The 27,544-nt window shown below is 50.2% G+C and overlaps 1 protein-coding gene across 4 annotated transcripts in view; it reads left to right on the top strand.

The window, feature by feature from the left end:
• The window catches only part of LOC119442301 (serine/threonine-protein kinase tousled-like 2), a 144,200-nt gene that overhangs the window by 69,175 nt on the left and 47,481 nt on the right, over positions 1–27,544 (top strand). Inside the window, exon 1 of one of the 4 annotated variants that reach the window (XM_037707132.2) lies at positions 10,052–11,048. The exons of 2 other annotated variants lie outside the window; for them this stretch is intronic. In XM_037707132.2, the coding sequence (XP_037563060.1) occupies positions 11,017–11,048 (32 nt within the window). In that variant the 5' untranslated portion in view covers positions 10,052–11,016. Of the gene's footprint in view, positions 1–10,051; positions 11,049–11,114; positions 11,305–27,544 lie in introns of those variants that run through there. One more of the 4 variants, XM_049662036.1, reaches the window with a different exon arrangement.

The following is a 27,544-nucleotide window of genomic DNA, read 5'->3' as shown; positions in this document are numbered from 1 at the left end:
TTTTTGTTCGTTTCGTCTCCTCGTCTCTTTTTCACCGCCGAGGCGGCCATCTTTGCGGTGAGGAAAGCCGCCGTCGCGGCCGCAGTACGCGGGAGGCGGCGGGCCGCGGTGGTTGACCCGTACGCCGCCGTCGCTTGAAGGACGCAGGCATGCATGACCTCATCGCGATCTGTGCCGCCTTCGCGCGTGCCCGGCTAGCAGCGAGTGCTCGCTTGGTCTCGGACGTTCGACGAAACCGTTTTCTTTCTGCTGGCCCGTGGAAATAATCAAGGGGGTTTTACGTGGAGGGCGGCGCGCATGCGCCGCGCTGCCGATAGAGACGGCTTGTGCACCCGCCTCGTTGTACTGCGTGTGGCTTGTCTGAAAAGGCGTCCTTTCTCCCCGCCATCCGCTGACGAGGGGAAGTACGGAGAGCGAAAGCGCCTCTGCTGTCATGGCGTCCGTCTGCATGTGTTCCACGCGGCGACGGTGGCGTTGCGGTGGAGCGCGCGGAAGCGTCTCATTTAGCCGCTCACTGTCTCTGCGTGTAATGTAGTACGTGTAGGGACGTATTATTCCGCGCAGAATGGTGGCCTGGGAGTCCGTCCTTGAGGCTGGTTGTCATTTTCCATTGCGCCCGCTCTCGACGCACGCAGTGCCCCGCCCCCTTCGCTTTGTCTCGCGACTTGTGCGATATGGCGTGTCTTCGGCGCCAGCCGGAGTGGGGGCCCGTGCGTTAGATGAACTTTCCGCTGTCGCGAGGAGTCATGCGCGGAACATGCGGGCAGCTTTCTGGACCTTGCAACGTGCAAGAAATGCAAGCGCGACGGCCGAACTTCCGCCATTTTTTTTTCTTCACTACATATCATATTCAAGAACGTCTGCACAATAAAAAAAGGACTGGCATTCGTGCCACACCACTGGGTATTGTAGGAGCGTACAGACTGGCGAGTACACATTCAAATCTACGCCTTCTGCAAAAAAGGTATATATATATATATATATATATATATATATGTGTGTGTGTGTGTGTGTGTGTGTGTGTGTGTGTGTGTGTGTTATCGAGTTTTATGACATGCATGAAATAGCCAGCAGTTGAATCCACCGAGAAAGATAAATAAATATCGTGTCAGGATGACTCATGTTAGGCTGCCTTCAAAGAAGGTTACTTGACGCGCCATGTCCCTGGGCTTGTCTTTCGTTTAGTTACTGCCTCTGTATGCACGCAATAGCTCGATAAACGATTACTGCGCCGTCAGAGCGCGTTCCCAATACCCGCTGAAATTGTTTTATGAAACACTTTGCCCTATTTATGGTTGGTCTGTTGCGGTATGTGCTTTCTCGAATGATTTCGGCGCGCCCAAATAAGTGTTTCCCCGAGGTTGCCTTCTTCGCTGTAACATGTCGCCTCCTCGTGCTGTTTTGTCTCCACGGGCCTCGGACTGTTGTTCCAACTTTCCAATCAGCGTGCATTTGATGCGGTGCTCTCGACAACGTTCGCGCAGTGCCGTCGCCGCCTCTCGCTCCATCAACTCCGACGAAACACGTGGCGCCTCGCGCTCGCCGTGTCCTCCTCCTCCTCCCCTTCGTCCCGTGGTTGGCGTCCTTTTCTGCACGATGTCGTTAGGCCTCGCGAACCGATGCGGACGCGCCGGCGAAAATGGCAGCTGCCTGCCGAACCCGTCCTGTTATGGTGGGGCGCCCCGCCGGCATCGGTCAGAAGGGGGAGGGTGGGGGGGGCCTCCGAGGCTGCTGCTCGCGTTGCGTCACGGCTGATTGCAGCGCTTCGAGACGGGTGCTGGCCCCGACACTGCGCGGCCATTATGGATGCGACGCTGCGCGCAGCATTGCAATCCGTTTTCTCGCTGAGTATCGTCGTCCCCGGGTAGCACCGCCTTCGGCTGTGTTTTTTTGCAGAGAGCGAGCTTCCGATGCGTTATCTGGTGCGCTCTGTCGGTTCGGATGCGCTTGTGAATGCTGCACTGCCGGCAAAGTAAAAGCGGTACTGCTCCCTCACTGTTTCCACTTTCTATTCCTGCTTGCCTTTATAGCTTGTATCTACAGCACTGCTTTCAACCGCTTCGGTGACTCACTGGGCGGCCTACCGATCCGACATCGAGGTCGCGCGTTCGATTAATGTTCGTGACGACATTTTCTAGCTTGGGCATAATGTAGAGATACTGTGTAACGAGCTTTGCATGCGCGTTAACTGTACCACATAATGCGGTCAAGGGTAATCCGAAGCTCTCTCTCTCTCTCTTCTACGGTGCTTCTCAACCCTGATTCTTGCTTTATGACGTTAATCAATCGGTCTAGTAATCAATTCCGCGACGTCTGTCCTAGGCATGGCGAACGCGACTGCGCCGGTTACCAGCAACGCATTTTTGCTAGGTGGTCCGTGAACGGACACTGATGCACACTTCTGTGCGTCAGTGTCGTTTTCTCGCTTGAATTGCCTAAGATAACTTTCGGATGGTGCAAGGATGGTGCTCTCACACTTTCGGATGGTGCTCTCACAAGCTTCCATCACAGCGCAAAGAGTGCGTCACTCAGCTGGTGGGATCGGCGGAAAGGTGAGGGGTTGCGGAGGTTACCCCATGGCGGCCATTATTTCCTCATGCCCTGCTTTCCTGCAGCCTCGTCCCCCCCCCTATGATTTCACCGAGCGCTGTACTGCATTCGTGGCAGAAAAGAGACGAGGAAAAGATGTGTATGCCATGGGGAATGCTGGACACGCGATGCGAGTACCTGTGAGCTTGGCCTAAAGGGGCACAAAAGAAAACGATATTAAAGTGCTGTACGTGTCGTCGCTGTAGGCCTGAAAACGTTGCAAACGTGCGTCTCCGAAGGCCATCGTGGCGGAAAAGCTTTGATTCCGGTGTACGACGCGGCAGCTTCGCATTTATTTGTTCCTTTTGCCCCATGCCCAACGCATTTTTGGTACGGTTATTTGATACCTCAAAATTGTGGTTTAAGCGCTGTAAACTTAATGTAAAACACGTAGAGCAGCATTTTCAGATACTGGAGGCAGTTTTCAGTAGCGGATAGTTCGACAAACCGATCATTAATTATTTAATTACCATACTAATTAATTTCTTTCTCAGTTTGTATTTGCGGTATTTTTTTTTGCCATCGAATGTACTCTCCGCGGTCAGAACTAAAGGTGAAAAAGTTCCGTCAATTTTCTTCGATGTCGAATGGTGTTTGGGCTTTTCTGCGGTTAAATACTGCCAATTTCATTTCGGACTTTAGCAGGAATGACATAACTACATCTCAAATTAAAATTGCCTATTGCATCTGTCGGTCCCCCGTCTCGAATTCTACGCCTGGTTCTGTGGTTCGTTTGTCGTTGTTGTCTCGACGTTGGACCGCGTTCGCAGTCGGCGCTGATTGAACCTTTCCGTCCGGTGACGAAACAATTTACTCTTTTAGCTTAGGCGAGCTGTTTTGAAAAAGTTTCCCCGTGCACTAAATATTTCGCCGGTTCACAAACAGGTTTTATGTTTATTACAGGAATTACGTGGGACATGTTTCCCATTTAATTCTAGCTCTAGTGTTTACCTTGTTTTATGCCTCGTTTTGCAGCTCATCGCTACCAGCTTACAGAACTGTAGTTTTTACCGCGGGATCAAATGCCGGCCGCCGCGGCCGGGATTTCGGTGGGGGAGAAATGCAACAGGGCCTATGTCCCTTGCATTGGGGGCACGTTAAAGATCTGGTGGTCAGAATTAATCAGGAGTCCCCACTTCGGCGTGCCTCACAATTAAATCGTGGAGCTGGCACGTAAAACACCGGAATTCAGTATTTGCCGCCTTTTGTCGGCTTACGATCATTTCTATTTCTGGTTTTCTTGTATTGTTGTCTTTTTCTATTTCTCATTTTCGTGTATTGTCCTCCCACTGTCTTTGTTTTGTATTTTCCTTTAGATTAAGGGTCACTCATAATATATTCTAACGTTCTTAAACGTAACTATGCGGACTCCTTATACACAACTCTGAGCAGAGTTCTGGGGCCTATCTAGCCATTGCGAACTTTGTTTTGATGATTCGGGAGGCATGGCGTGTTCCTCGGCGTCGGTGCCTCCGTTTTTCGCTGCGCGACGACGATGTTATCGCGGCTGATCATTAAATGCTTATCATGAGCGCCCGCCCTAATCGGTAGCCACATTTTGTTTTCCTTTACGATTTTACGAGCTGCAATTAGCACAGCTCAACACTCGACGCAACGACTTCGTGTGATGTCACGTTAAGGATATGCGTCGCGAATACACGCATGCCCTGCGTTTGCCGCTCTTGTGCGGCACTCTCAAGGAATTAGTTGATGGGCTAGTTTTTCTTACATTGGCTGATGAGAAAAATTATGAATCTTTGTCTTTCCTTCCGGAGTGTGTTGTCTTTTTTTTTACGCTAATTTTCCTGATCAGCAACTATCGTGGAACGTAATTCACGACGTCATTTTGGCGTATAGTGGAAACTAGAGCTTGTCGATTGATCGATGAACCTTCCGATGGACAGAATAATGATTATCCGTTTCTTTGGTTGATGTCATATGAGCAATGTCGGGCGAACGTCGGCCCGACGTCCCCTGTTCGACTTTATATAAAGGAAGGGAACCACATACGTACTTCTGTGTTCGGACTAAGACGGCAGCTGCGTGCATGTCTCTCAGGAGTCGGAACGAAAGCCACCCATTCGCGCTGAACTTGGGGACAAATGGGAAAGCGAATAGCCTAGCTGTAGCTGCACGTGTGATTTCGTCCCGGTGAGTCTGATGTGCTTTGATGTAATAAGATGTACTTCCAAGTTGGGCTTCGATTACGTACGTGATATAAAGCCAAGTTTCTGTACATCCAGCTCTGTTCCTTCGAGGTGTTTACGCGAAAAATACCGTGTGTCTTCGTCGTTTGCGCTGCCACATGAAGATGTTCAAAAAGTACCACTTTTGATTATTTGCTCGCGTACGTAAGTCTAGCAATCAGATTAATGTAATAAGTAATCTATGTAAAAGGTTCCCGTTTTTAATTGGGTTTACATTCAACCGATGCCAAACCCTACTGTTAGCGCTTCCATGTTACGTCGCGGATTGCCCCGTGCTGTATTCAGAGCCGAATTCCGTTCACTGCGCAACGCGTTTCAACGCCCGGAAATACGCGCGCCATGTGTGTTTGCCATGCCGCATCGCTGGTGGCATTCGTTCCGCGGATTGACCGCCCTGCCGCGAGCGGCGGCTCCCCGTCGATGCGAGGTGCGGCGACGCTGCAGCCGTGCTCATGACCGCGGCGGGGTGCGCGGTTGCCCCCTTACTTCCGTGCAGGGGTTGGTGGCCGCCATTTCGCTTTGTAGCCCTCCCGCGAGGGGAGAGGCTCTCCTCCTTGTCGCTCTATGCTCGCGGCGTGGCGCTGGTGCCTGTAGCCTCCCCTCCCCAACAGGTGAGGCCAGTGCTGCTACAGGGCGGCTCACCTCGATGTTAGCAGCGCCCCGAGACGGTGTTATCCAGGCAGCCAAAGTTCCCCCAAAAACCTTGCCACATTGACACACACACACACACACTATGTTGTAAATTATGCGGGCAGTTTGGGCAGGTTCATTGCGAAAATTATACGCATCTCCTCTTGATGCGACCTTTAGCCATAGGTCGCCCTATACAAAGGCCATAAGGCCAATCATTCACACTTGCGACTAGGCGAGGTCGCGCGACCAAGTTGATCGCAAAGCGACCAGTCGCAAGTAGTCGCAAATGGTCGCTTTTCTCGAAATGCGACCATTTGGGGCCAGTCGCTCACTGCTCGATTTTTCACTCGCGCGACCGCAGTCGCAGAACAGCTGAACCAATCAGATGCGAAGGAACAGGACGTCCGTATACGCTGACGCTTATTTTACGCGGCGATGACATTTCAAGCAGACGTGAACGGCATATCTTGATACATTTCGGTTTAGCGACTCGTCGGTTGCATTTGTAAGTGTGAACATCGTTCGTCTTGAGTAGTTTTCTGGTCGCCAGTCGCAATTGGTCGCGCGACCTCGCCTAGTCGCAAGTGTGAATGGGCCCATAAGTTCATCATCGACATCATTGGGAAGGTTTGCAGGTTTTCGATTGTTTTACAGGTTTTTCTGGCTGGATTGTAGTCCTTGATGCCTACTTGGAACTTATCTGTCTCTCCATCTGTCGTTGGGTGGACCTCCCGCGATCCGTGAATGACCTAGCAGTTAACAAAAAGGTGGAAAGACGGAGAGAAAGCGGAATGGCGGTTCGGCGCGACTTGTCTTTCGGAACCCGATTCGTTTTTGTTGCGCCTCGCCGGACTCCTTTGGCAACGCAATTGGGTCAATGAAACGTTTAGCTCGGCTTTTGTGCTGTGTGGCATTCCGCCGGCCGGAACGCGCGCGCTCCGCCCGTGCAGTCAGCACTGCTTCTCTCATCCTCTCTCTCCGACGGGGCTTCACGCCTCTGTCCCACTTGCAGTCCGTTGTCCCCTGAAATGTGCGCGCGTTTGTTACAGCCACCCCTGCGTGCACTTGCTGACCGCAACGCGTCTTCGCCGAACGTTGCATAACGCCTTCGCTCCCTGGTTGTCTGAAACGTTGCTCGCCGCGCAGAAGTGAGCTCGGTTTGTGAAGTTCAGTCGGTCGCAAGTCTCTCGATCAGCTTTGACCTTTTCCTGCCAGCAGCGACTAGGTGAACGCCGGAACCTGTCGTCGTAAAGCTCGAACTTGCTGGCGCTGTTTGTCGTCGCATCCTGGCACAGGCTAGGCTCACGAACCTGTGCACCTAAGGATTGATTAAATGCGATAGCGTTAATAGCACCCGATTTGCCTATGCACGTTGTATGTCGCGCATTGCTGTGGCGGTCAGCAGACGACGCGGCGCGGATGAACACACCTCGAGGGGCATTCGGCATTCCCATTGGCTAAGGAGTCCTGCAGTTTCCAAAGTGCTGCAAACGACTTGCGAGATGGAGTATAGGTTTTATGTCCTCTTATGTTTCCAGAAAACAAGACCTCGTTACTGCTAGTAAAATAAGAATCTCTGATCCATTCCCCACCCATCAAAGAAAATAAAAAGAAAGTAAAAACCCGCTATTTCATTTGGTAGGTGATTCGAAACCGGTGAACCTGGCATAAACGGTTTCCTAACTTGGTCCTGGGCACGTCCTCGGTGCACGGGAATATCGAGGACGGGTGCGTGACCTACGAAACCTAAGCTGTTTCTTTTCCAAGATGCATCATCAGAAAGGAAGCGCAAAGGGCACTAACGTGACTCCTTTACAGGGCGGGAAAAAAAAAAAACAACAAGGATAATTTATAAGCAATGGATTAGTCGATTTGAGAAATAGAACAGCGTTCACCTAATTTTCTGCTTCGTAGCTTTGTTTTTGTAGGTACCTCATTCTTAAACCGGGTATAAGTGTTCGATTGCGTTGACTTAAGCAGTTAAGCTATACTGTGACCGAAGATATATGGGAATCCGTGGACGGTGCACTGTGATGTTGAAAAATACGTGCATGTTTTGCAGCTGGTTTCGCCGGCAGACTCCCGTTTGCGTGTCATTTTCCTCCGCATCCTCGGACGCTCGGCGACAATTCAAGCCAATGACGCACATGACAGGCGGCTGCTGGCAACGTTGCGCCTCGTCGGTGCAGAGATAGTGCACTAACCGGCGCCTCCTCCAGTGTCGCCGGTTAGTGCATCACCCGGAGCTGGCTCCTGCGACGAAGAATGGAGGGAAGAAGCATGGCTGTTCGTGGCGCTTGTTGTTGCGCTAGCTGAGAGAGAGATAGCAGTGGAGAGCGTGGAGTGAGACAACGCGAGTGAGGCCGTGGACAGACGTGCCTTCGTCGGGGGGCCTGCCTCGCCCGTACGGCGTGCGACGACGAATATGGCGCTGCGGCGGCAGCGGTTGTAGCTGCAGCAGGCAGCGGCATCCCGCCGCCTCTCGCTGTCGAGGAAGCGAAAGAAACGAACACTGCCGCCGTGGAGGGCGATCCCCCTGCATTGCTACGTTCCGTGCGCGAGCCTGTGCGCGTTTAAGTGTAGGCCTATGGGTTTGAATTTGACTTTCCATTTGGTTTCATGTACGATGACAAGAAAAAATAAAGGTTCGAGCCACCCTTCCAAGCTCGCGACTTCTTGATGTTTGCTGGGCGCGTTCTTCGTTTGCATTTTAGTGAATGCACAAACATTCGTACACATTAACTTTTTTTTTTTTTCATATCTTGTCGCGCATCGCTAGTGCTGCATGTTTTTCAACCAAAGATGCACGGAGGGGGTGGGTTGAGAAGGGGGACCGCGTGCAAAGACGGCAATGGCGGCCCGACGAATCGAAGCGCGGCGGCGCCTTGCGCGCAAATCCGGGAGGCCTCACCCCCCACCCCGCACTTCCGACGACTGCAGCACAGCGAGCGAGCCGTGCGCTGCGTTTGGCAGCGCGGGGAGGGATCGGCCGGCCCTACTGATCGAGGCTTGGCGAGCGGCAAGCCGGCGCCATTGCGCCGACTTCTTTTTTTTTTTTTTTTTTTTATGTCTGTGCGATTATTGTTCTGCACTGGCGGTTGCCGCTGCGTTACGCCAATTGCATTGTATTACGATCTCGTTGCGAGACTCTCTTTACTCGGGGATAACTTGGCGCGGTTTTGCTTCAGTTTCCCTGACATATCTCGCTCTCGGCATTATGCTGCTTTACTTTTTAAAACTCCCTGGAGTACTGCCGAAGACAACTGCGACGTACGTCTGCGTAGAGGCATCTGAGGCCGGCAAGACTGACCGGGAGAGAGCAGCGACGTCTCTTTGTTCTACTTATCGTCGAGACGGGAAGCCAAGATGCATGACACTTATGCGTCGGCTTGCATTTCCTCGTGCTCGCTTCTGTGGCCGCTCGTCCTGACGTGCGCGAAGGAGCCCGCTCGCTGTGCAAGTTGCAATTTTTCCCGTAGCGAACAACCTTCGCAGGAGGCGCAGTGAGCAAACTTAATACTGCCTTAGCCTAGAACACGCAGATGTCCGCTGAATACTATCGACCCGTTAGCTTCCGGTCATTTTCGACGACCGATTCTTCTACGGCGACTGGCCTAATATACCGTCAAACTACTGAGCACTTGGATCTCTCGCTCTTATTCTTCCTTTTTTTTTGGGGGGGGGGGGGGCTATAACCTTGTGCGAAATATTGCGGCAGTTATGCAGCGCAGCGACGATTCGCTTGTCGCTGTACGAAATCGGGCGGCGCATGCGCAAGGCGCCTGCTGCTGACTTTCGCATGGAAACCTTTGGAGGCCTGCCTCACCTCGGTTCTTGAACCGCCGGCCTTTTCGGGCCATGGGATAAACGTAGGTCGAATGGCTGGCTGCTGCACCGAGAAGGGAAGTGAGTGCACACTGGCGCAGCCCAACGCCCTGGGAGACATCGCGTGCGGTTTGTGCAAGCTGCGACGATTTCCTCCTCCTTGCCTTTTCTCGCTCTTTCTTTTTTTTTTTTTTTTCGATTCTCCTCGCAAAGCATGCGTGTGTGCGCGTCTCGTCCTACCTTTTCCTGATTTCCTTTCTGACGCGTTCGCTTCATTCCCGGTCCCTGGCGTGCCCAGGTTTTTTTTTTTTTTTTAACTACTTCGTCTTCTTCCATCGTTTCATGCACACCGCCCCGCTCCTGTACCTCGGGGCGCCTCCTCTCCCTCTTCTCGTCGCGCGTTTCGTCCTGATTCGTTCGTTCACTCCTTGCTCTCTGCCCGGGGTCTCTCTGTCGGTGGTGCGGCTTGCGCTCTTGTATGTCGCTGTGCTGCCGCGAATGCTCGCAGCGGAAGGGGACTACTTTTTCTTCGCATGGTGCCCGTATCGCACGCGCGTTTGCGTTCCTTTGTTGCTGGGGCGCTCAGTATTTTTCTTCTTTTTCATCTCTGCCTCTCCTTCTGCAGTTATCCCTCCATCCAAGCAGCATCCCTCGCTGTCTCGAGCAGTCATCGGCGGGGCCGTCCCATCGACTTCGTCCACAATCCTTCCTGCGTACGACTTCGTTCGCTCCTTAGGGAAAAAAGAACAAAAAAAAAAAAAAACCGTTCTGCCGGGGGTCGTCTTTATTCGAGCGCGCCGTTGGAGGAGGGAAGGGCTGCTGTCTCCTTCTCTCTATCTTGGCCGGCGGCGGCACTGCTCGTTCGGCGGACAGCGTAGGGGGGGGGCTCTCTGTGCGTTGCGTCGTTCCTTCGTTCGCTCCTTCTTCGGTTGGCTCATTCTCGCGCGTACGCGTAGCGCCGCGCGCACAGACAGACACGAACTCAAGCGGCGACCTCTCCTTCAGCTGCGCGGGGAAATCGGCTCTCTCGGCTGCTCTGCCGGTAGTTAGCAGCAGCAGCGACTCGCTCGCTGCTCGGCCTGGCCTCTCGGCGTGTGTGTGTGCGTGTGGGCACGCGTGCGCCTGGCGTGTTTGTGCCCCCCGCCGCCTGCGTTTTTCGGCGGGGAGAGGAACGCCGCCGCGTCGTACTACGTTCTCGCCGCTGAGGTGGCTGTCTGTGGGCTGGCCTGGCCCGTGTGCTGCTGCTCCCCCCCCCCCCCCCCCCCTCCGGTTGTGTCGCCGGCGCCGCTGATCTCCCCGCCGCGGCTGTTGTGCGCGCCGGCTCGGCGGTGTGCCTCTCGCGACGACGACCACGCTAGCAGCGCCATTTTGCGCTCTCTCTGTCAAGAACTGACCTTCCGCCCCGGCGCTCTTCGCGCCGCCCAGCGCCGCCGATCGCCTTCGGTTCTTCAGCTCCCGTGCTCTATTTGCTCGCTTCCTCCAGCCGGCAACGAGTGCATTTATCTCGCGGGCTTCGAAACAGAATGTGTCGTGGTCGACTGTTCGGGAGCGAGTGCGTCCGCGCCCTGTCACACCGTTTGTCGGGCTAGCCTTGACTGTGGCGTGGTGTCCTCCTCGGCTGGGATGCCCTCCTCGTCCGCGTGAGTCGGTCGCGGCAACACCGGACCCCTCAAGGATATCGGCGCAACAGCGGCGACCCTGGTGTGGATGTTCGTCGGTCGTGGCGACTGCCGGCGCACCGACACCCAGCGATCCTGCGCCCATGTTTCTTGCGCCGCTCTGCGCTTTCCAAAGGTGCGCACCGTCGTCGCTTCCAGTGTGTGTGTGCAGAGTAGTGACAGCTGTGGCCGCTGCTGTGTGTTATGAAGTGGCAGTCTTTCTTTCTTTGATTCTGTTTCTGGTGGGTTTTAGTTTACGGCCATCAGTTGGTCCGCACGCAACGCCTTTGGCCTCGTCACCAACAGCAGGATTACGCTGCGCCCACTGGCGCCTGGATATTATGTTCGCCGGTGATTCACGTGGATATGCCGTCAGCGTCGCGGGAAAAGAGGTACCGCCGCGGCGCCTGTAGACAGCCAGTCGGCTGCCAGGCGGCGTGATAGCCGACATTTTGTTTCGGATACGGGCACCGGACGCGGCTCCAGTGTGGAGCCTCGTTCGGGTTGCACGGTTGAGCGCTCGGTTGGCCGTCCGCCGCGCTCCTGGCGTGGTGACGTCGTCGGCCGTCCGTTGGGGGGTGGAGAGGGGAGGCCCGGTTCTTGTGGCAGCGGGAGGGGTGGTACCACGACTGGCGGCCGACGGCGACATCACGCCTTCGCCTGCTTTGCGTTATTTTCTTTTTTTTTTTTTTTTCATTGTCTTTCCCTCCGCGCTGTTTGTTTATGTATCGAACCGCCTTCCTCTTTACGGTGGTGGCGCTGCGCTCGAGAGACCATTGGCGACAGATTGGATTACTACTAGTGATTCTCCTTTCTCTCTCCTTTGCGGCGCGCGCTCTTTTCATTTACACCCGTTGCTGCATGAATTCTCGCGTCGGACTTACTTCCGCCGAGCGCGCCACACCGCTTTCTTTCTCTCTGGCGACCAGGGCGAATGAAAGAAGTGGGTGGCGGTTGCCGCACGCGGCGCTGTGGCGGGCCTTCTGTTTCTATACATATCTCCCCTCCCCCACTCCTTACCCTTCGTCGCGCCTTGGAGGAACTGACCCGTGCGCCGAAGACGTTCCGCTCGCCTTTTTGACGAGACAAGCCGGCGGCTCTCGCTTCTTTTTGGCGGCGTTGCTGTTCCTGCGGCCATATTTCGTAACTATTCGTGCATGGCTTTGAACCCAGCGGTAATCCCGTTCACTCGGGCAGTAACAAGTCAACGCGTGCCTCGTTGGCCTGGTTAGTAGTATAGTGCGTTATCGTTGTGCCGTTTAATCGTGCAGTGAGGACTGTTTGTGCCGTTGTTTATATCTCGGCCTGAGCACGGTGCCTGAAGTGATCCGTGAAACCTCTCGTGATAGTGCCTGCCTTCATGGCGTGCCTCTCCCCACGTAAGGATGACATACCCCGTGATGAAATAAAACTTCTTCACACTAATTCTGACGAAGTTTCGTGCACAGAGAGGGACATGTTGCCAGAGGAGCGCGCATGATTCGGCCAAGGCTCGTCAAGGATGACGGGAAATGGATCTGTGTATCCCCCCCCCCTCCCCGCCCTGTATCGACGGGCGCTCACTGCTTTAGATTGATGCACGAGGATGAGAGGTATCCTCCAACTATCGTTTCTGCAGTAGGGAGGAGGAGGGTAGCGGAAAAAGTGCTCAGCGCATCGCCGTTAGCGCGCCGTGACGTTTGTCCCGCATCGAGGGAAGTGACGTAACCCTTATCCTCCTCTCGCCCCCTCCCTGCCTCTTTTTAACTCGCCCTTCTGGCTTGTGTTCTTGACGTGTAGAAGGCAAGGGATTCCATAATCGCGTTGCTTCAGGTTTCTTTCATTTCTCTCTCCTCTCTCTACCCCAGCCATCGCCCGTCTCGGCCCTCTCAGGAGAGATTGATAGTGAAGTATTGTGATTAGTCGAGGCCAGCTGAAACCTTCACGCCGCGTGCAGCCGCACGGAAGCCGCCGTGGATTTTTTTTTTTTTTTTTTCCCGCAGTTTGTCTTGCACCGCAGGCAGCGACCGCCTATGCGGGAAGTTCCCCCTCCTTTTCTTTTGGTGCGTTGCTACGCATTTTCGAAACTAGCTGCGAAGGCTGCGAGCCATCCGTCGGTCGGTGCTATGCTTACGAAAGTGCAGCCGTAGTTCCGTCTTCGATCATTAAAATGGAGGACATTAAATCTCTTTATAGCGAACAGGAGTTGTCATATCCCAACTACCGTCGACAGACGTGCGCACGACCACAAATACACACATTTGTTTAGACACCTTGTGTCCAAAGAAAACCTGCCTGTTCGAACAAGCATATGTCGATCTTTGCACCGGGGCGTGCGGTTTGTGCGCACTGTTGTAAAAGTTGTTCACGCCCTCTGCCCACCTGGAAGACAACGCTCGTATGGTTCCGTCGAATCATGCTTGTGAATATTTTGTCTCTTCCTGGGACGCTTGGGATTCCGTAGATGTCGTTAATTCATGCGCACATGTTCGGGTGTGGCTGAAACAAGTCGCCATTGCGGGGCCTTTCTAAATGGGAGCGGTTTTCTTATGGTGTAGGAAAGGGCGTGGCACTCGGATTCTCCTAGCAACAGTTACGCCGCAAGGATTTATAGGCTTAATCGAAGCGGTCATTCGCGCCTGATTTAAGGAGGCGGAGCTTGTTTTCGTCCTGTCGGAAGTAGCGCAGGCTACTCATTTCCGTGGATTGGTGTAGAAGTAAGTCGCCATGTAAGCCATGTAACTCGGGTATCGGGTGCATTATGTTGTACCATGAATATTTTTCGTGGGGACACCGACACGATGTAGATGTAGATGTATACACGATGTCCGCAGTAAGGATTTTAGGGTTCCCTTTGAAATAATTTTGCATTTATAAGCACAACTGAGCCGTGCTCTCACAGCGTGGTGGACGACCGTAAACGATGATGACATAATTTAACGTGAAAAACGGTGTATGTCTTAGGGGTTTCGAGCTCGCCCCTCTTTAACACAGAGAACCGTAGGCAGTGCGCATTCATCATCAGAAGCAACAGCGTATGTCCAGCGCAGGGCGAAGGCCCCTCCCCGTGATCTGTAATAACCCCTTTGCTGTGCCGGCGCACTCCATTATTATGCTTCCCAATTTCATCTCATCAAACCAAGTATTTCATTCAAGCTCTAAGAGTTAAATTCCAAGCTCAAATCCAGAAAGCCTGACATGTGTGCCCTGTAACAATCGGCTTGTACACATACACGTTGGTATATGTAAGCAGTTGAACACGTACGGGCATTTAAGCAGCATACAATAAAGTCAATTTGTAGCTGTGAATTCCGAATAGTTCGAAACATACGCATTTCCGTTCGCCACGTATGAATTCAGTTGAACGGTATAATGGAAAACTTGTGAGGAAAGTTTAAACTACTTAAAAACCGCGTCTGAGAGAACCTGATATGTGATGGCAGAGCTTCGATAATACGGAATGTGTGTTTTGTGGACATTTTTATAAGCTCTACAATATGGGTAAAGCACTGGATTGAAGGGTCAAGTGGTTTCAGCTGAGATGTCATCCACCTTTTTTTTTTTTTTTCATGCAAGAGCATCGTGTGGCTCATTGAGCGAGAATGTCTGTCGTCTGGAGCAGCGAAACGGCACCTAAATTCCCATTGGCTGCGACGCCGCGTCACGTGCGCGCCTCGAGAGAGCAGAGCGGGCGAAAGGGAACGAGTCATAGCGCGCCAGGTGTTGCGTGAGGGCATCGCCGAGACGCCACGTCACCCTCGCTCTCGGAAGCCTGTGTTACCGCGCGTTCCTTGTCCGCGCAAGCTGTGTTCTAACTTCGCCGCGGTAATCGCTATAAAGAAATCAATGTTTATAAAAAAAACTAATTTTGAAAGGAAACACGTTGACGGTAGTGACCTACGACCCCACGCTCAGAAGCCGAATGAATTGCCCACTGGGCTAAACCAGTACCTTTTCTTTCTTTATTGCATTTATTCAATGCACACAGAAATACAGTGCCTCCTGGATTGCAGGTCTGTGCACTCTGATTTATGACATAATGTTATTTGCCAAGCGTCTCAACGCGCTCGCTTGCCCTGGAGGAGTTCATAACTCGAAGGACCGCTCAACGGCGTTCAATTGGACATCAATGTTTTCACCTTTAAAACTCAAGAATTGCTTAAGTGCCCTCGGATTTTTCTTTTTTTTTTTTTCGTCTGATTTATTCTGTTTATCTTCATCTGTCGGTGTCGCGCATGACGAATAGTTAGCCGATTGGGTCTTTTCGCGTCAGTGCATCGTCACTTTCCCTCTGCAACATTTTTTTTTCGGCACGCCACGCCCCTCCTTCCCTGGAAGGCATTTCGGGCAGCGAGGCTTTCTCTCCGCAACCATGAAGAGAACCTGCGGCTGCCGAGCAACGCGCGCGTGCTATTTCGAGCGGCAGCAGCTGCGTTTTGCTTCTTTCGCTCGCGTAGGGTTGTGCGACACGGCGCGGCGCCGTTCACGGATCGATACCCGAAAGGCCTTCGCGGTTAAGCCTGCCTGTAAAGGCCACGGAGGCGGCTTGACGGCTCTCTCTTCTGTTCTTCTTTCTGCGTTGGTCAGATTCCAGGCGCCGGCATGAAGTTGTACTGCGCATAAAGTAAACGTAATGGGATAGGACCGCACCGGTACGAGCACTCCGGTTTTAACGCGATAACGTTAAGGGCCCCGTGTCGCAGAAAATCCGGCGTCCGTGTTGGCGTCCGTGGCGGAGAAAATCATCCCGAACCACCCCGACCGCACGGGCCCTCCGCGTGGCGCAAGGTGTTAGTGAACAAAAATTGAATTTCTCACAGTGAAATCCGGCAGAAAAAATGGTGAAGTACGACTTAGCCGCAACCTGCTAACACGGTGGCGATGGACTGTAATTTGAATGTACCAGAAAACGTAATTTTGTTACGAGGAACCTCATACACAAACCCATTTTTCCAGCATTTCTACCATACCAACAGCGGCGCGCTCGGGTAGGCTACTTGCGAAAATCATATCCAGATGGCGCTCGCATCCTCGGCAGGTCAAATTGGTATTGGCCAAGCTCCTTGGGCCTGCCTAATGCGTTTTGGACACGCGCGCGCGTCGGGGCAATAGCAAGCAAATAATAAAACAATAAAAAAAGATCCTAGGGCCTTCACATTTTAATATAAGACGACTTATATTGCCCCTGGAAAAGCGTCTTCCCAGCAATGCATTTCCGCTTAAAAGTGAGTTGACTTTGAGGGGATCGGTGTAAGCTTGGTCTTTGTAAGCTAGCTTTCCCTCGTTATGTTGCAGTGAAGCCCACTCAAAGAAAAATGCGATGCAAACGGGGTCCGATAACGCTATCGCGTTCCACTCTTGAAGGCGAAGCTTAGGCGTCCTCCAATTTTTTTGTTCACCCCCCTTTCTTTGCTTGCCGCCGTTTTCAGGTGGCAACAGACTGGGCTAGACAGTAGCTGTTGGGCGGTAGTAATTTCCTTCCTTTCCTTTTCGTAGATTTGTTAATAACTACCACTACTAGACCGGCCTCGATTGATGGTGTAAGCCGGAAATTGGACGAAGTGTCAACAGTTGCAAAATGAGCATTGTCTTGCTGCACCAGTCGTAAATAATTCGAGGAGTCAGTCACTTCATTTCCACTTCAAGAAGCGCGCGGTTGCATGGCGTGAAAATCTCCCTTGCCCACCGCTGTAGCTCAGCGGCTGTATGGCGTTCTGCCGCTGTTTAACGCGAGGCCATGGGTTTGAACCCCGGCCGGGTCAAGGCCGCATTCCGATGGGGGCGCGAAAAAAGAAGTAAGGAAAAGAACGCTGGTGTATACGTGTGCGCGTTTAAATATCCCCAGCTAGTCAAAATTAACTCGGGGCCCACCGCTACGCGGCTACGGCGTCTCTCACATAGACCCCCCCCCCCCACACACACACACACACACTCATGGTTGCATTGGTGCGTTAAACCCAGTGGCATACACCGATCAGTCAACTCTCCTCGTGCCATAAATCATCACGTCGTCGCCATACAATCACTCATCGTTATATGCTTTTCGTGAACTCTGTCTTTCAGATGGCGCGACGCTTTTGGCGAAACCGGGCACTAATTCAGGCAGGCGCCATAGTTTCGTATTCGATGTTTCAGAGAGAGTATTCATCGGCTTAGGTAAGAGTACATACTGTAAATACTTAGTGTACTTAGTGTACAGAAGTACTGTTTAAGGGTGCCGACGAAAATGGTACATGAGATATATTCGTAACGCGGTAGTAATGGTAATAAGTAGTAGCCAGTAAACATAGTATAACAAAGCGCAAGACGCAGCGGAGAAATTTCTGAGCTTATTATAATTTAAGCGTTTGTGTCATGTTTCGTGATGTATCGAAAGCGTAACAGGCTGCATCTGGAGATGGGTTAGATTGCGCAGTGTCCTTTATCGACGTCGAAATGTTTAAATTACGCTTTGTGTAACTTTTTGCCTGATATTCTCTCGGCGTGAACACAAAGTTCCCAGAGCTTCACTTGGCCTTCGTAATTGTGTTTCGCTTCGGATTATGTCTCTGAATGTGGGCACAAAGCTGTTCCGGTTTCCTTGGCTTTCGCTCAGGCGTGGGCCGCGCCACACCTCTGATGCAGGCGGCGTCGCGCGCCTTTCTGTAATAGCTGCGCTTTCGTTTGTGCAGTCGGACCGCGATCCCCGTGGGCCCAGTCGCACGGGAACCGTTGCCAAGTTTCTGTGGGTGCAATAAGAATTCAGTTGGTCGAGGGATTTACGTGTTGCGTAGCTGGACGTTCCGGCTGGAATGATAAAACATTGTGACGCGATCTTGATCTCTTTAAGAGAACCTGCGTTGGTGCTATATAGTAATAAAGTATACACACTAAGGGCACGAACTTTCACTTTCTAATAAATACGCTACCTGTCACCTGTCATCTGTTCTTTTGTATTTGTTTACTCTCATTTGTTGCTTACCGCTACGTACAGTCGGCGTAAAAAAAAAAAAAAAAAAATTACCCGACGTCAGGACATGCGAGAAGGCTGAACATTTCCGCAGCCTGGTGTTCGGATTCTCAGCCTTTATTAATGGTATAGGCGAACGACTGGCTACGGTCATAAACTGCTCGGAAATTCAACGACTTTCTTAGATCCCACTGTTCATGAACTTTTGACGACTGCATTAGCGAGTCATTACGGTATCTTTACGGTATCTTTGACCACGCTTATATAATTACAGTGTGTTAGTTCGAGTATACGAATGGTATGGACAGATTTGAGGGGGGGGGGGGAGGAGGAAGTGAACGCTTCAAGTATGAGATTGAACATAATATTTTACCATTACTGATTACAAATAAAAGGAAGCCTTGAACCATGTGAACTCGAGGATAAAGAAAGAATATTTCGCATAAGCTATCGTAACACATCTGCGAGCAGCGCTATAAGGTTGATTAGATGATTTGCAAGATACCTTATGGATAAAATACGAAGAACGAAACAAACTGCTTTACACTTTAGTTCAGAAACGGGTATTTTTCTATGCATTGATAATGGCTTTTGAACCATTGTTCGGAACGGCGGTTGCAGGAATGCATAGGTTTGAACTGGGTTAACAGATGTCATTTGAAACGGCCAGCTCTTTCTACCTACTGGAGCCTATAGTAATGGGCTCCAATAATCATGCTTATTGCCATATATTCGACGGGAAGGCAAATATTTGACAAATATTGAATATCAAATGGAGGATCAAGCGCGATTCCGAGGGCGAACACTAATTGGATTCGCATTCGAAATTGAAAACTTTTTTTTCGTGGCTGACCCTATAGCTACACGTTGCAGTACCAAAGCGAACCTTTTAGCCGTGGACCCCCCCACTCCCCCCTTGGCTCAATGTTTCACGGACACTGGCGAAAAACATGGCTGTTTGCCGGTTGTCGCGACACATATGGACAACATAACTATCTTATAAGCACCACATACCCGGTCACCTCAGCAAGGAGGAATAATAATAATAATAATAATAATAATAATAATAATAATAATAAAATAATAATAATAGGGAACAAGAGCGTACTGTAAGCTCAGTCAAATAAAGTGCGCTTCCAACAAGAACTCACTTTACTTATATTTAACTTACCTGTTTACATACATACTCACTTGCTTGCTTATTTATTACTCAATCATTTCTCTCTCTCTCTCTCTCTCTATATATATATATATATATATATATATATATATATATATATATATATATATATATATGAAAGCCTTATGAGTACGTACGCATCGGAGGGAAATTTAGTCCTGTCGCCTACTCGTGGCACAGATAAATGGATGAATAACGTGAAGTTACTATCGGAACCGTGTATGCTTGGAGAGCAGTAATATCTATGCCATGCCGTGTCGGGCGGTCGGGTAAACGTGCTAGTGTTACATTAGGGATGGGTAGCCGTGTGAGACGTCCTCGTATTCGGTTGAGCAACTAGCGGCGTACGCCAGCTCCCGTCGTGGCATCGGGGACGTCTGTCGTGCATCCACGACGCAAGGCGTTTCTTTTCCGCCCATTCCCTCGCCGCCATTGCATTCTTAGGCGCACGCCGTTGTTTCAGCATGCCGTTTTACAGCGTGCTGGCGGAGCTCTTGCCCTCGTTATAGAGTGACATTTTCGCTATTTCGGGAGTTTATCTTTGCTTTGTTTTACTTTCTATTAGTGGGGGAGCCCGTTTGCGTCATAGTCGTCCCGTTTATCTGACGTCGCGTCGGAACGACGGTTACTCCGGCTTGTTGTAGCCGTTGGAAGCTATGTATACTCCAATGCTGTTGTTAGCGTGACTAGACGTATGCCAACAAATAAGAGCGTGTCGAGAACTTGTCCTGGTGCAATTGCGTGCGTCTGTTGGTATACCATTTAAGGCTCATTCACACTAGGCCGACACGACACCGATTTTGGTCTGCCGACTGTTGGTGACAGCAGTTTACAGGAGGGAAAAACGCTGTGGCGAACGGTTTAAGGAAGGAGAACGCTGTCGCTCATCCTTTCTAACCACCGCCATTCACGGCTCTCGCTTCGCCTGCTTTTTATGTAAGGCGCGCGCAGCTACTTACGCCGGCACGTTGCGGCGCATTCGGTCGGCCGCCTCCGCGGTTCGTGCGCGTCGGGCATGCCGCACGCGAGCGCAGCGGTTTGCTCCAGCTGCGTTAATTCCGCGCATCAAAGTCCCCCTTCCCTCTGCTCGAGCTCGATCCCTCGTTGTTATGTGCGCTCTGTGCTGGAAGCGATCTTCCCATCTCTCGCCGTCCTCACATAACGCGTCTGAGTGCGTCGCAAGAGCGGAGAGGTGCGAGGGACATATGACGCCACGCTAATCCGTGCATTATTAGATAGAGCACATGTCTTGGAACTTACTCGATAAAATCGTCTTGATATACCGTGCGCGCGCTATGGACTTGGCGGTCATAGAATGCTTAATGCCGTTTCAAGGAACAACAGCGAGTTAATTACATTCGCTTAAAACTGACAAAATATTCTTTCGTGGTTTTATTAGCGTTTAGTGATGATAGGTTGATCAGTGATCACCGGCGGATAAAAATGGAGCCGAACTCCGTACTTTTATTGCGGTAGCAATTATATGAACACTCAAAGAGGATTTCTGCCGTCGCCGTGAGGTTCTGTATGACGTCAACGGCGATGAAATAGTCGCCGCTCCGTCGCGCGAGAGGCCGCGGGGGGACGAGAGGGAGGGAGGGAGGGAGGGGAGGCGACTTTTAACTGCGGCACCAAATGCGTATTTATATAACAACGTTGCGAGGCGAGAAGGTGGTAAAGACTTCCGACGCTGCTCGACGAGTTTCCCGTTCTGATCTCGTCGTGGAAAACGTCCGAGCCGCCCCCAGAGGCCCTGGCAACAGGCACCAACGCCGCGCGCGTTCCGTGCGAACGCGGGCAAAACGGCGACGGCGTCGACAACAGTTTTGCGCGTTGCTGGTGCTGCTGCATGTCCAAGTTTATACAGCTGATAAAACTACTATCCTTACTCCGTATAACTCTCTACTAAGTTGCTATCGCAATTGATGCTTCGCCTTTCGGGTGAAACTGCGACTTTTTAAAATTTCGCGCCTGTACTCGTGGCCAACTTTTGCGGCAAAGAAGGGAACGCTGCGGAGACAGAGCGCGCGCAACTAAGAACGCACCTGAAAGAAGTCCCGCATTGTCAGCCGCCTTTAGTTAAGCTGGGAAAGGAAGATACATAAACGTCTTGTTTACAAAAGCAAAATAAGACAAAGTAAACCATGGGAGTGCTAATGAAAGCTTTAGCTCGCGCGCTCCTATCTAAATACGTGGGAAATGTGAAATCGTTTTTTTTTTCGTCAACCACAGCACCAAACTTGATGAGGTTTGTTGCATTTTTAAAAGAGCGACATCTAGTGACTGTTGGGTAGCAAGTTTTCGATTTAGGCTGTAAAATTTTAATAAAAACATTTGAAAATCGCAAAACTTGAGAACACGAAACTATGATGTTTACAGCTCTGTAGCTCAAGATTGGAAAACTATATCACAATTCTGTCAATTGCATCTAATAGCACATCTAAAGCGGACAACATTGTTGTATTATACATGGCTCTCAAATAAACCACTGATATGTCAGTAAGGTTTTTTTTTAAACCCTTCTTAACAAAGTAACAAATTCACGGAAGATAATTCATATCAAATTTGTCCCCTTTGGATGCTCAACGGATGCAGAGCTACAAATTTGTAAATTTCGGCCTATATATATATATATTGTAATATATATAATATATATATAATATATATATATATATATATATATATATATATTCGAACTTCAGAATTTTCGAAAATTGCTCTTAATTACGGCCTAAAATCAAAATCCCGCTTCCAACTTTCTCTCTCAAGCGCAACAAATTTCATTAAAATGAGCCCGGTGGTTTCTGCGTTTTACAAGTGTTTGAATAGACGGCATCGGAGTCTGGCCCGAGCTTCCTCTTAAATTTGAGTTTATTTTTTCTGCTTTTGTCTTACGCATTTAGGGCAAATGCAAAACCGCCGCACGTGGGAGTTACGCCGAATGTCTATCTCTTCCGAGAAGCCACAAGAACGCTTTCAAACTCTGCGAGACTACTTACTTGGCGCAGTAATACATGTTACTGCGCCCCCGTATAGCTTTCCCTTCGTTGCCACAGAAAGCTATCCGCGAGTATAACCGAAGCTTTAATCCGTCATCGTGGTCTCACGGTTTTCTTTCCGCGTGTGCTGAGAAAGTTGTCGAATACATTTGGATCTTTGGTTCCCTTCTTAATGCGATGTAATCCACTCTTTATTCATTGAAAGCGGACGCGACCCGAGCATTCGCTTTCGACATCCATGATGTGGTGCGGGAGCTACGAGTTTGTGTCGCTTACCCTTCTTTGAGACGTCTCTGGATTACCGTATTACTGGCGTTCTTGGTATTCCCGACGTGTACGTAATTCGTCAATTTAATTCGACTCAAAGCGACGCTAAAAAGAAAAGCTAAATCTGTTTGACTCTTGTGCGAAATCGCTCCGAAAGCGGTGAAATGACCAAAGGTGGGGCCACGCTGCGCCAGCACTGCTGTGGCAGCTTTGTCTTTCTTTGACAGGCATCAGCGAAAGAACGCTGGCCCGGTGCCTGGCGTTTGTCGTTGGTCTCGCAGCCCGTGTAAAAGTAATTTTGGTGTTCTGGCCGCCAGTAGGCGCGAACAGCCACACCCAATTAAGCCTCATCAATAAAGCGAAGCGTGTATAGAGACATTCTTGCCAGCCCGAGCCGGAAAGCGAGAGCAGGCGAAGAAGTATGGCACTTGTCTGCGCCTTACTGTTGGGGGAGTCACATGGCTGCACTGGTGCCGTTTCCGCGGAAAGCTTCCCCCCACTCCCCCCCCCCTCTCTCTCTCTCTCCTCTTTTTTTTCTTCTTTTTTTCTTGTGCCGGCGCCATGGCAGTTCCTCTTAACCGCGACGCACAGCCCCACGATAGCGGTAATCTCGAATTCTGATATCGCGTCGATGCATTGCTACGCATCTCGATCGCCGCGATCAAAAAAAGAAAAAAAAAAAGTGCAAACTGATAGGGCGAGTGGCGGAGAGAATCGGAACAGATGAGAAGAGGAATGTCGCTCCCTTTGGCCTATTGAAGGGGCAGCTTGCACCCGATCATTGTGGGCTCCAAATGTCTTAGGTGCTTCAAGCGAGTCTAGTGAGTGGCAAAGCGAAGACAATCACGATGCGAATCTTGGTTTAAAGTAGTTGGCCTTGTCAAATTGCCTAAAAATGTATTTGAATAAACCACTGTGGGTGTTCACTAAACCTGGCTTCTTCACTCTTTCTGGTTGTTGGGAGCAGAGCCAGCCACTACACGAGCACTTAATACAAAAATAGTATGAAAAATGCCGCTAGGCCGTTCTTCAACGCTTCTTTAATGCTGCACACCGCAAGGCTTTGTGACTGTTACCCCCAGTTATTTGTAATAATGCGCTAAATTAAAATTTGCATGCTCCAGATTTCTCTAAAATCAGAATTTGCTCTAATATGCTCCAGAATGAAATTTCATATGCTACAAGAATTGCCACAGAATAACTTTGGGCATTCCCACTCCTGCTAATTATTCTTTGAAAATTCCGTTTTCGTTAATTTCGCGGGTAGATTGATTATTCAAGGATAAAATTAAGATCGAAGCGAAAATTCTACAGGCGTTCGAACGGCGTATATTGAGACATCCAAAGTGGATAAAATTGATGTATTTATATACATCGCTCCGATATATACCAATAAACTTGTGAGTAGAACTATTGCATTGTCCTCGTAAACATTCTAATAATTCCATGTTAGTTGTAAACTCGCATATCAAATTTGTCCGGTTCACGCAGTCTAAGAAATACAGTCTACAGAACTGCCGTATCTGGTTTCGGTGCCGAGGTACGGGTTTGTAAAGCTAGTGATTCAGGGTACATATATATATATATATATATATATATATATATATATATATATATATATCTTACCCATGTCTGCAAATTTTTGCAAAAACTATAGGGGCCCAAATAAAGAAAGATTGCGCTTCTCAAAGCCGGTAGAAGTCAGCCTTCGCTCTTAAATACAAAAATTTTCGTTCTAATCGGTTCGCCGGCTTCTGGGCCCGATGTAAAGCTTTCTCCTAACACGGTCATAGCCGCAGTATAACGAACACGGTGATGGCGAAGTAAACCTGACATGTTTCTCGCCGGTGCCTGCATACGAATGCACGCTTGTAACGATTATCGGATATAACGAATATATTTTTGTGTCGGCTTGCGACTTCGAAAAGACGAGGAGGTTCGACAGTATTTGCCTTTGTCTCCAACTTGTCGAGCCGTACCAACGGCGAAACCACCGCCATTCGTCTGCTCCCTGGCCGAGAACCATCACTCGAGGCCTTCCATCTTCTAAACGAGCTTGTCAGGCTCAGCGTCGATAGCTTTCAACGAGATGCGTGGATGCATGCGAGACGTCGGTGTAACTTCAGCGAGTTGCATGAGGCAGGCAGGATCGAGGCGTTGCGAGCGCTCGCTGCCATTCTTTCCTGTCTTGCTCTCTCAGCGCTGTCGCGGAAACACGTTTTCGAGCGCGTTTCCTCTTCTGAAGAACCCCGCATCGGTCGGCACGTGTGCGTGACGCCGCGACTGTCGCAACAACGTGACTGCCGAGCACGCTCGGTTTGGGTCTGCAGCGCGCCTCTTGAGAGAGAGAGACAGAGAGGGGGCGGTTCCCGTAGAAGATAGCGATTCGTTCAGGTAACTCGTGACTTCTTAACGTCTTGGAACAGTCAAATCGTGCCTCGTATTTGCCGGTCAAGTTTTTGCAACTAACGTGTGGGCTCGCGTGTTTTGTATGCGCAGGGAAAGCAACGAATGTAGCTTAGGGGACCGAACTGAAGTAATGAACAGTTAATAATCTTTAAGTGTAGTCTTTCTCCGCCGGATCTTACGACGGATACAAGTTTGTGGACTGGGAGCCTGCGTGCCTTAACAGTTATGGAACAAGCACCGCAAGTGCTTGTACCAACGACTTCAGTGCTTTATAGTCAGCGGATAGCCGAGCGTTCTTTAGTCGCAATTTGTGGTCGTACACCCGACTTAAAGGAGTACTGACACAAAAATTCGAAGTCGAGATAACTCGTGAGATCGATTTAGGTGGACACGCACACTCTTCTATAAAATATCAGCGGCGAATATAGCTTAGAACATATTAAAATCAATTTTAAAAGTACGTGCGCGCAGCCACCCGCAAAGCGCAGCACCTCGCGACATTGACATCAAGGAAGGATTGTAAGTAACCAAGAAAACGCTACGTCACCGTAGCTACGTCACGAGTTTGCGCTGCCTTCGGGGAGGAGCCGGCGAGCAAGTTTCTCGCCGCTCCGGTCGTCCCGGTGCTTTCTTTTTTTGTCTACCTGGTGGAGACGCTGGCCTCGTTCGCCGCTGACGGCGGCACAAAAATCGGCTCATAACTCTTAGAGTAAGGTGACGTCGAAAGTGTGCATGTTATGAAACGTTGTGCGATATGGTTAATCGTTGGTGTGATTTTGCCTCGCAAGCGGTCAGCGCAGCCGCCGCAGCAATCGTCTCTACGAAGCGGCTCGCCTTGCTAACGTGTTTTCTCATCGCTACCAACGCCGTCGGCAAAACTAATTGTACTGTCAGTTATGAGCGTCACAAATGTGCAGACTTTGATTGTGTTGACGAATATAGTTGCTTTGTTATGAGCTGCGGACGGATCGCAAGGGCCGTCGGCCCCGGATCAGACGGCCAGAGAGCTAGGCCTATACCGCTTCCCAGCGATCGCCAGCTCGCCTGTGGTGTATCGAATCAAAAGTGGTTGGCCGCGTCTAATACGGTGGCGACTCCCGCCTGGAGGAAATAGTCGCCGCTGGATGACGAAAACGAGGACGGCGACGACATCGCAAAGCTCGTGCAGGCGTAGCAGACGAACTAGCAACACGAAACTCGCTCGCCTGCGAGCGCGCTTGCTTGAACACGTCACAGTTTTTTTTTTTTTTTTTTTTTTTTGCGATCACGTGCTCACTGTTTACAATCCCTCTTCTCCTATCTCGTACTCTCTGAAACCGAAACTTGGACTGGTCGCTGCAAAGAAGACTCCAAATAATTACCTGTAGTGCTCTGAAGCAAATGAGGTTTCGCGCCGTGATTACGGGGTCATTAGCTACTTATTACAGCAGAAAAAAAAAACAAGCTCGAAAATTTTTGTGTCAGTAGTCCTTTAAGCACGAAGCCGTCCTTTAAGCACGAAGCCACAAAGGAAACCAACGCGAGTTTCTCGGAAAAAACACGAGCTTCAGTCGGAATTGTTCCTTTCACGAACCTTCCTCCGCATTGCGGGCTTCCTTAGAATTTATTTATTTATTTATTTATTTATTTATTTATTTATTTGTTTGTTTGTTTGTTTGTTTGTTTGTTTGTTTGTTTGTTTGTTTGTTTGTTTGTTTATGTGACGGTCACAGTAAGGACACTACTTACAGCTATTCTGAAGTTGCCCTTTGTATGCAGTGGAAATTGTGGTATTCCTTGGAAGTGGTTGTTGCTCTCGATGACCTCTGGCGCCTCTTCCGAGGTCTTCCCGTGAGCCCTCACTTGTGTAGCTCTGATTTGCCATCGGTCTCTTAAAAGAGCATGTTGCTAAGAGTATAGCCCCTGCCGCGACAACCGTAACTGCTTCGATCAAGGCCTACAACTGAGCTTTCGCGTGGCCGTACAGGAAAACGATAAAATTAAAAAAAAATGGCGGATAAGATAAGAAATAAAGCAAATCGTGAGGTGGGAAGCGATTCCATTGAGGGGGCGGTGTTCCAATCGAAGCCGCCTATGTGTCTGAGGCACGCACTTGACACGAGCCTCATCTACTCGTCCTATCTATACTCTTTGCGTTCGGGTGCACATTACAAAGGCGCTTTCTTCTTCTTCTTTTTTTTTTTTTTCGAGCTTTACATTTCCACCTACGCAAAATATCTTACTGCTTTATGTAACGCGTCTTATATAGTACGCTGAAACTATTAGAACGTTTGATAATACAGTTACCGCTTGCTTTCCCTCTTTGCTTTTCCTCACCGCACAGGCTTGCTTGCTTCGTTCTTGGAGGGTAACGCTATGGCCTAAAGCGTTCTACATTGTCTTCTTTTCTTCTTTATTCATCATTGTCTTCTAAGACCCAAGTCTTTCCTCCATCTGTGCGCTACTTCTACATTATTCCTCTCTCTCTCTCTCTCTCTCGCCTCAGCTGCTCGCCCTGTATTTGCTCGTGTTCCCCGTTTCTTGTTTTTTGCTTGGAAAGCGAAAGATGTAGGATGGAAGGGACGTGTCGTGCCCGGGCGTACCACGTACCGCGCTCAGAACAACAAGCCAGCAGGAAAGAAAGACTCGCTGCTTATAGCGAACCTTTGCGCAAGAACGCGCGTTGAAATAGTACAGGGGTAGCTCAAAACGCTTTGACTCTGGCCATGGTTGGCGACGTGGGCCGCTTTTTTTGTGCTGTCGACGGAGCTATAGCGAGGACGCTAATTTTCGTCTTTGTTGCCGATGTCACGTAGACGGTGTATAGTCGGAACCTCTGAAGGTCTTATCTTCTCACCACTGTGTTCGGC

Source organism: Dermacentor silvarum, chromosome 2 (genome assembly GCF_013339745.2).
Source record: "Dermacentor silvarum isolate Dsil-2018 chromosome 2, BIME_Dsil_1.4, whole genome shotgun sequence".
NCBI classification, from domain to species: domain Eukaryota; kingdom Metazoa; phylum Arthropoda; class Arachnida; order Ixodida; family Ixodidae; genus Dermacentor; species Dermacentor silvarum.
This window is presented reverse-complemented; position numbering and strand designations above follow the sequence as displayed.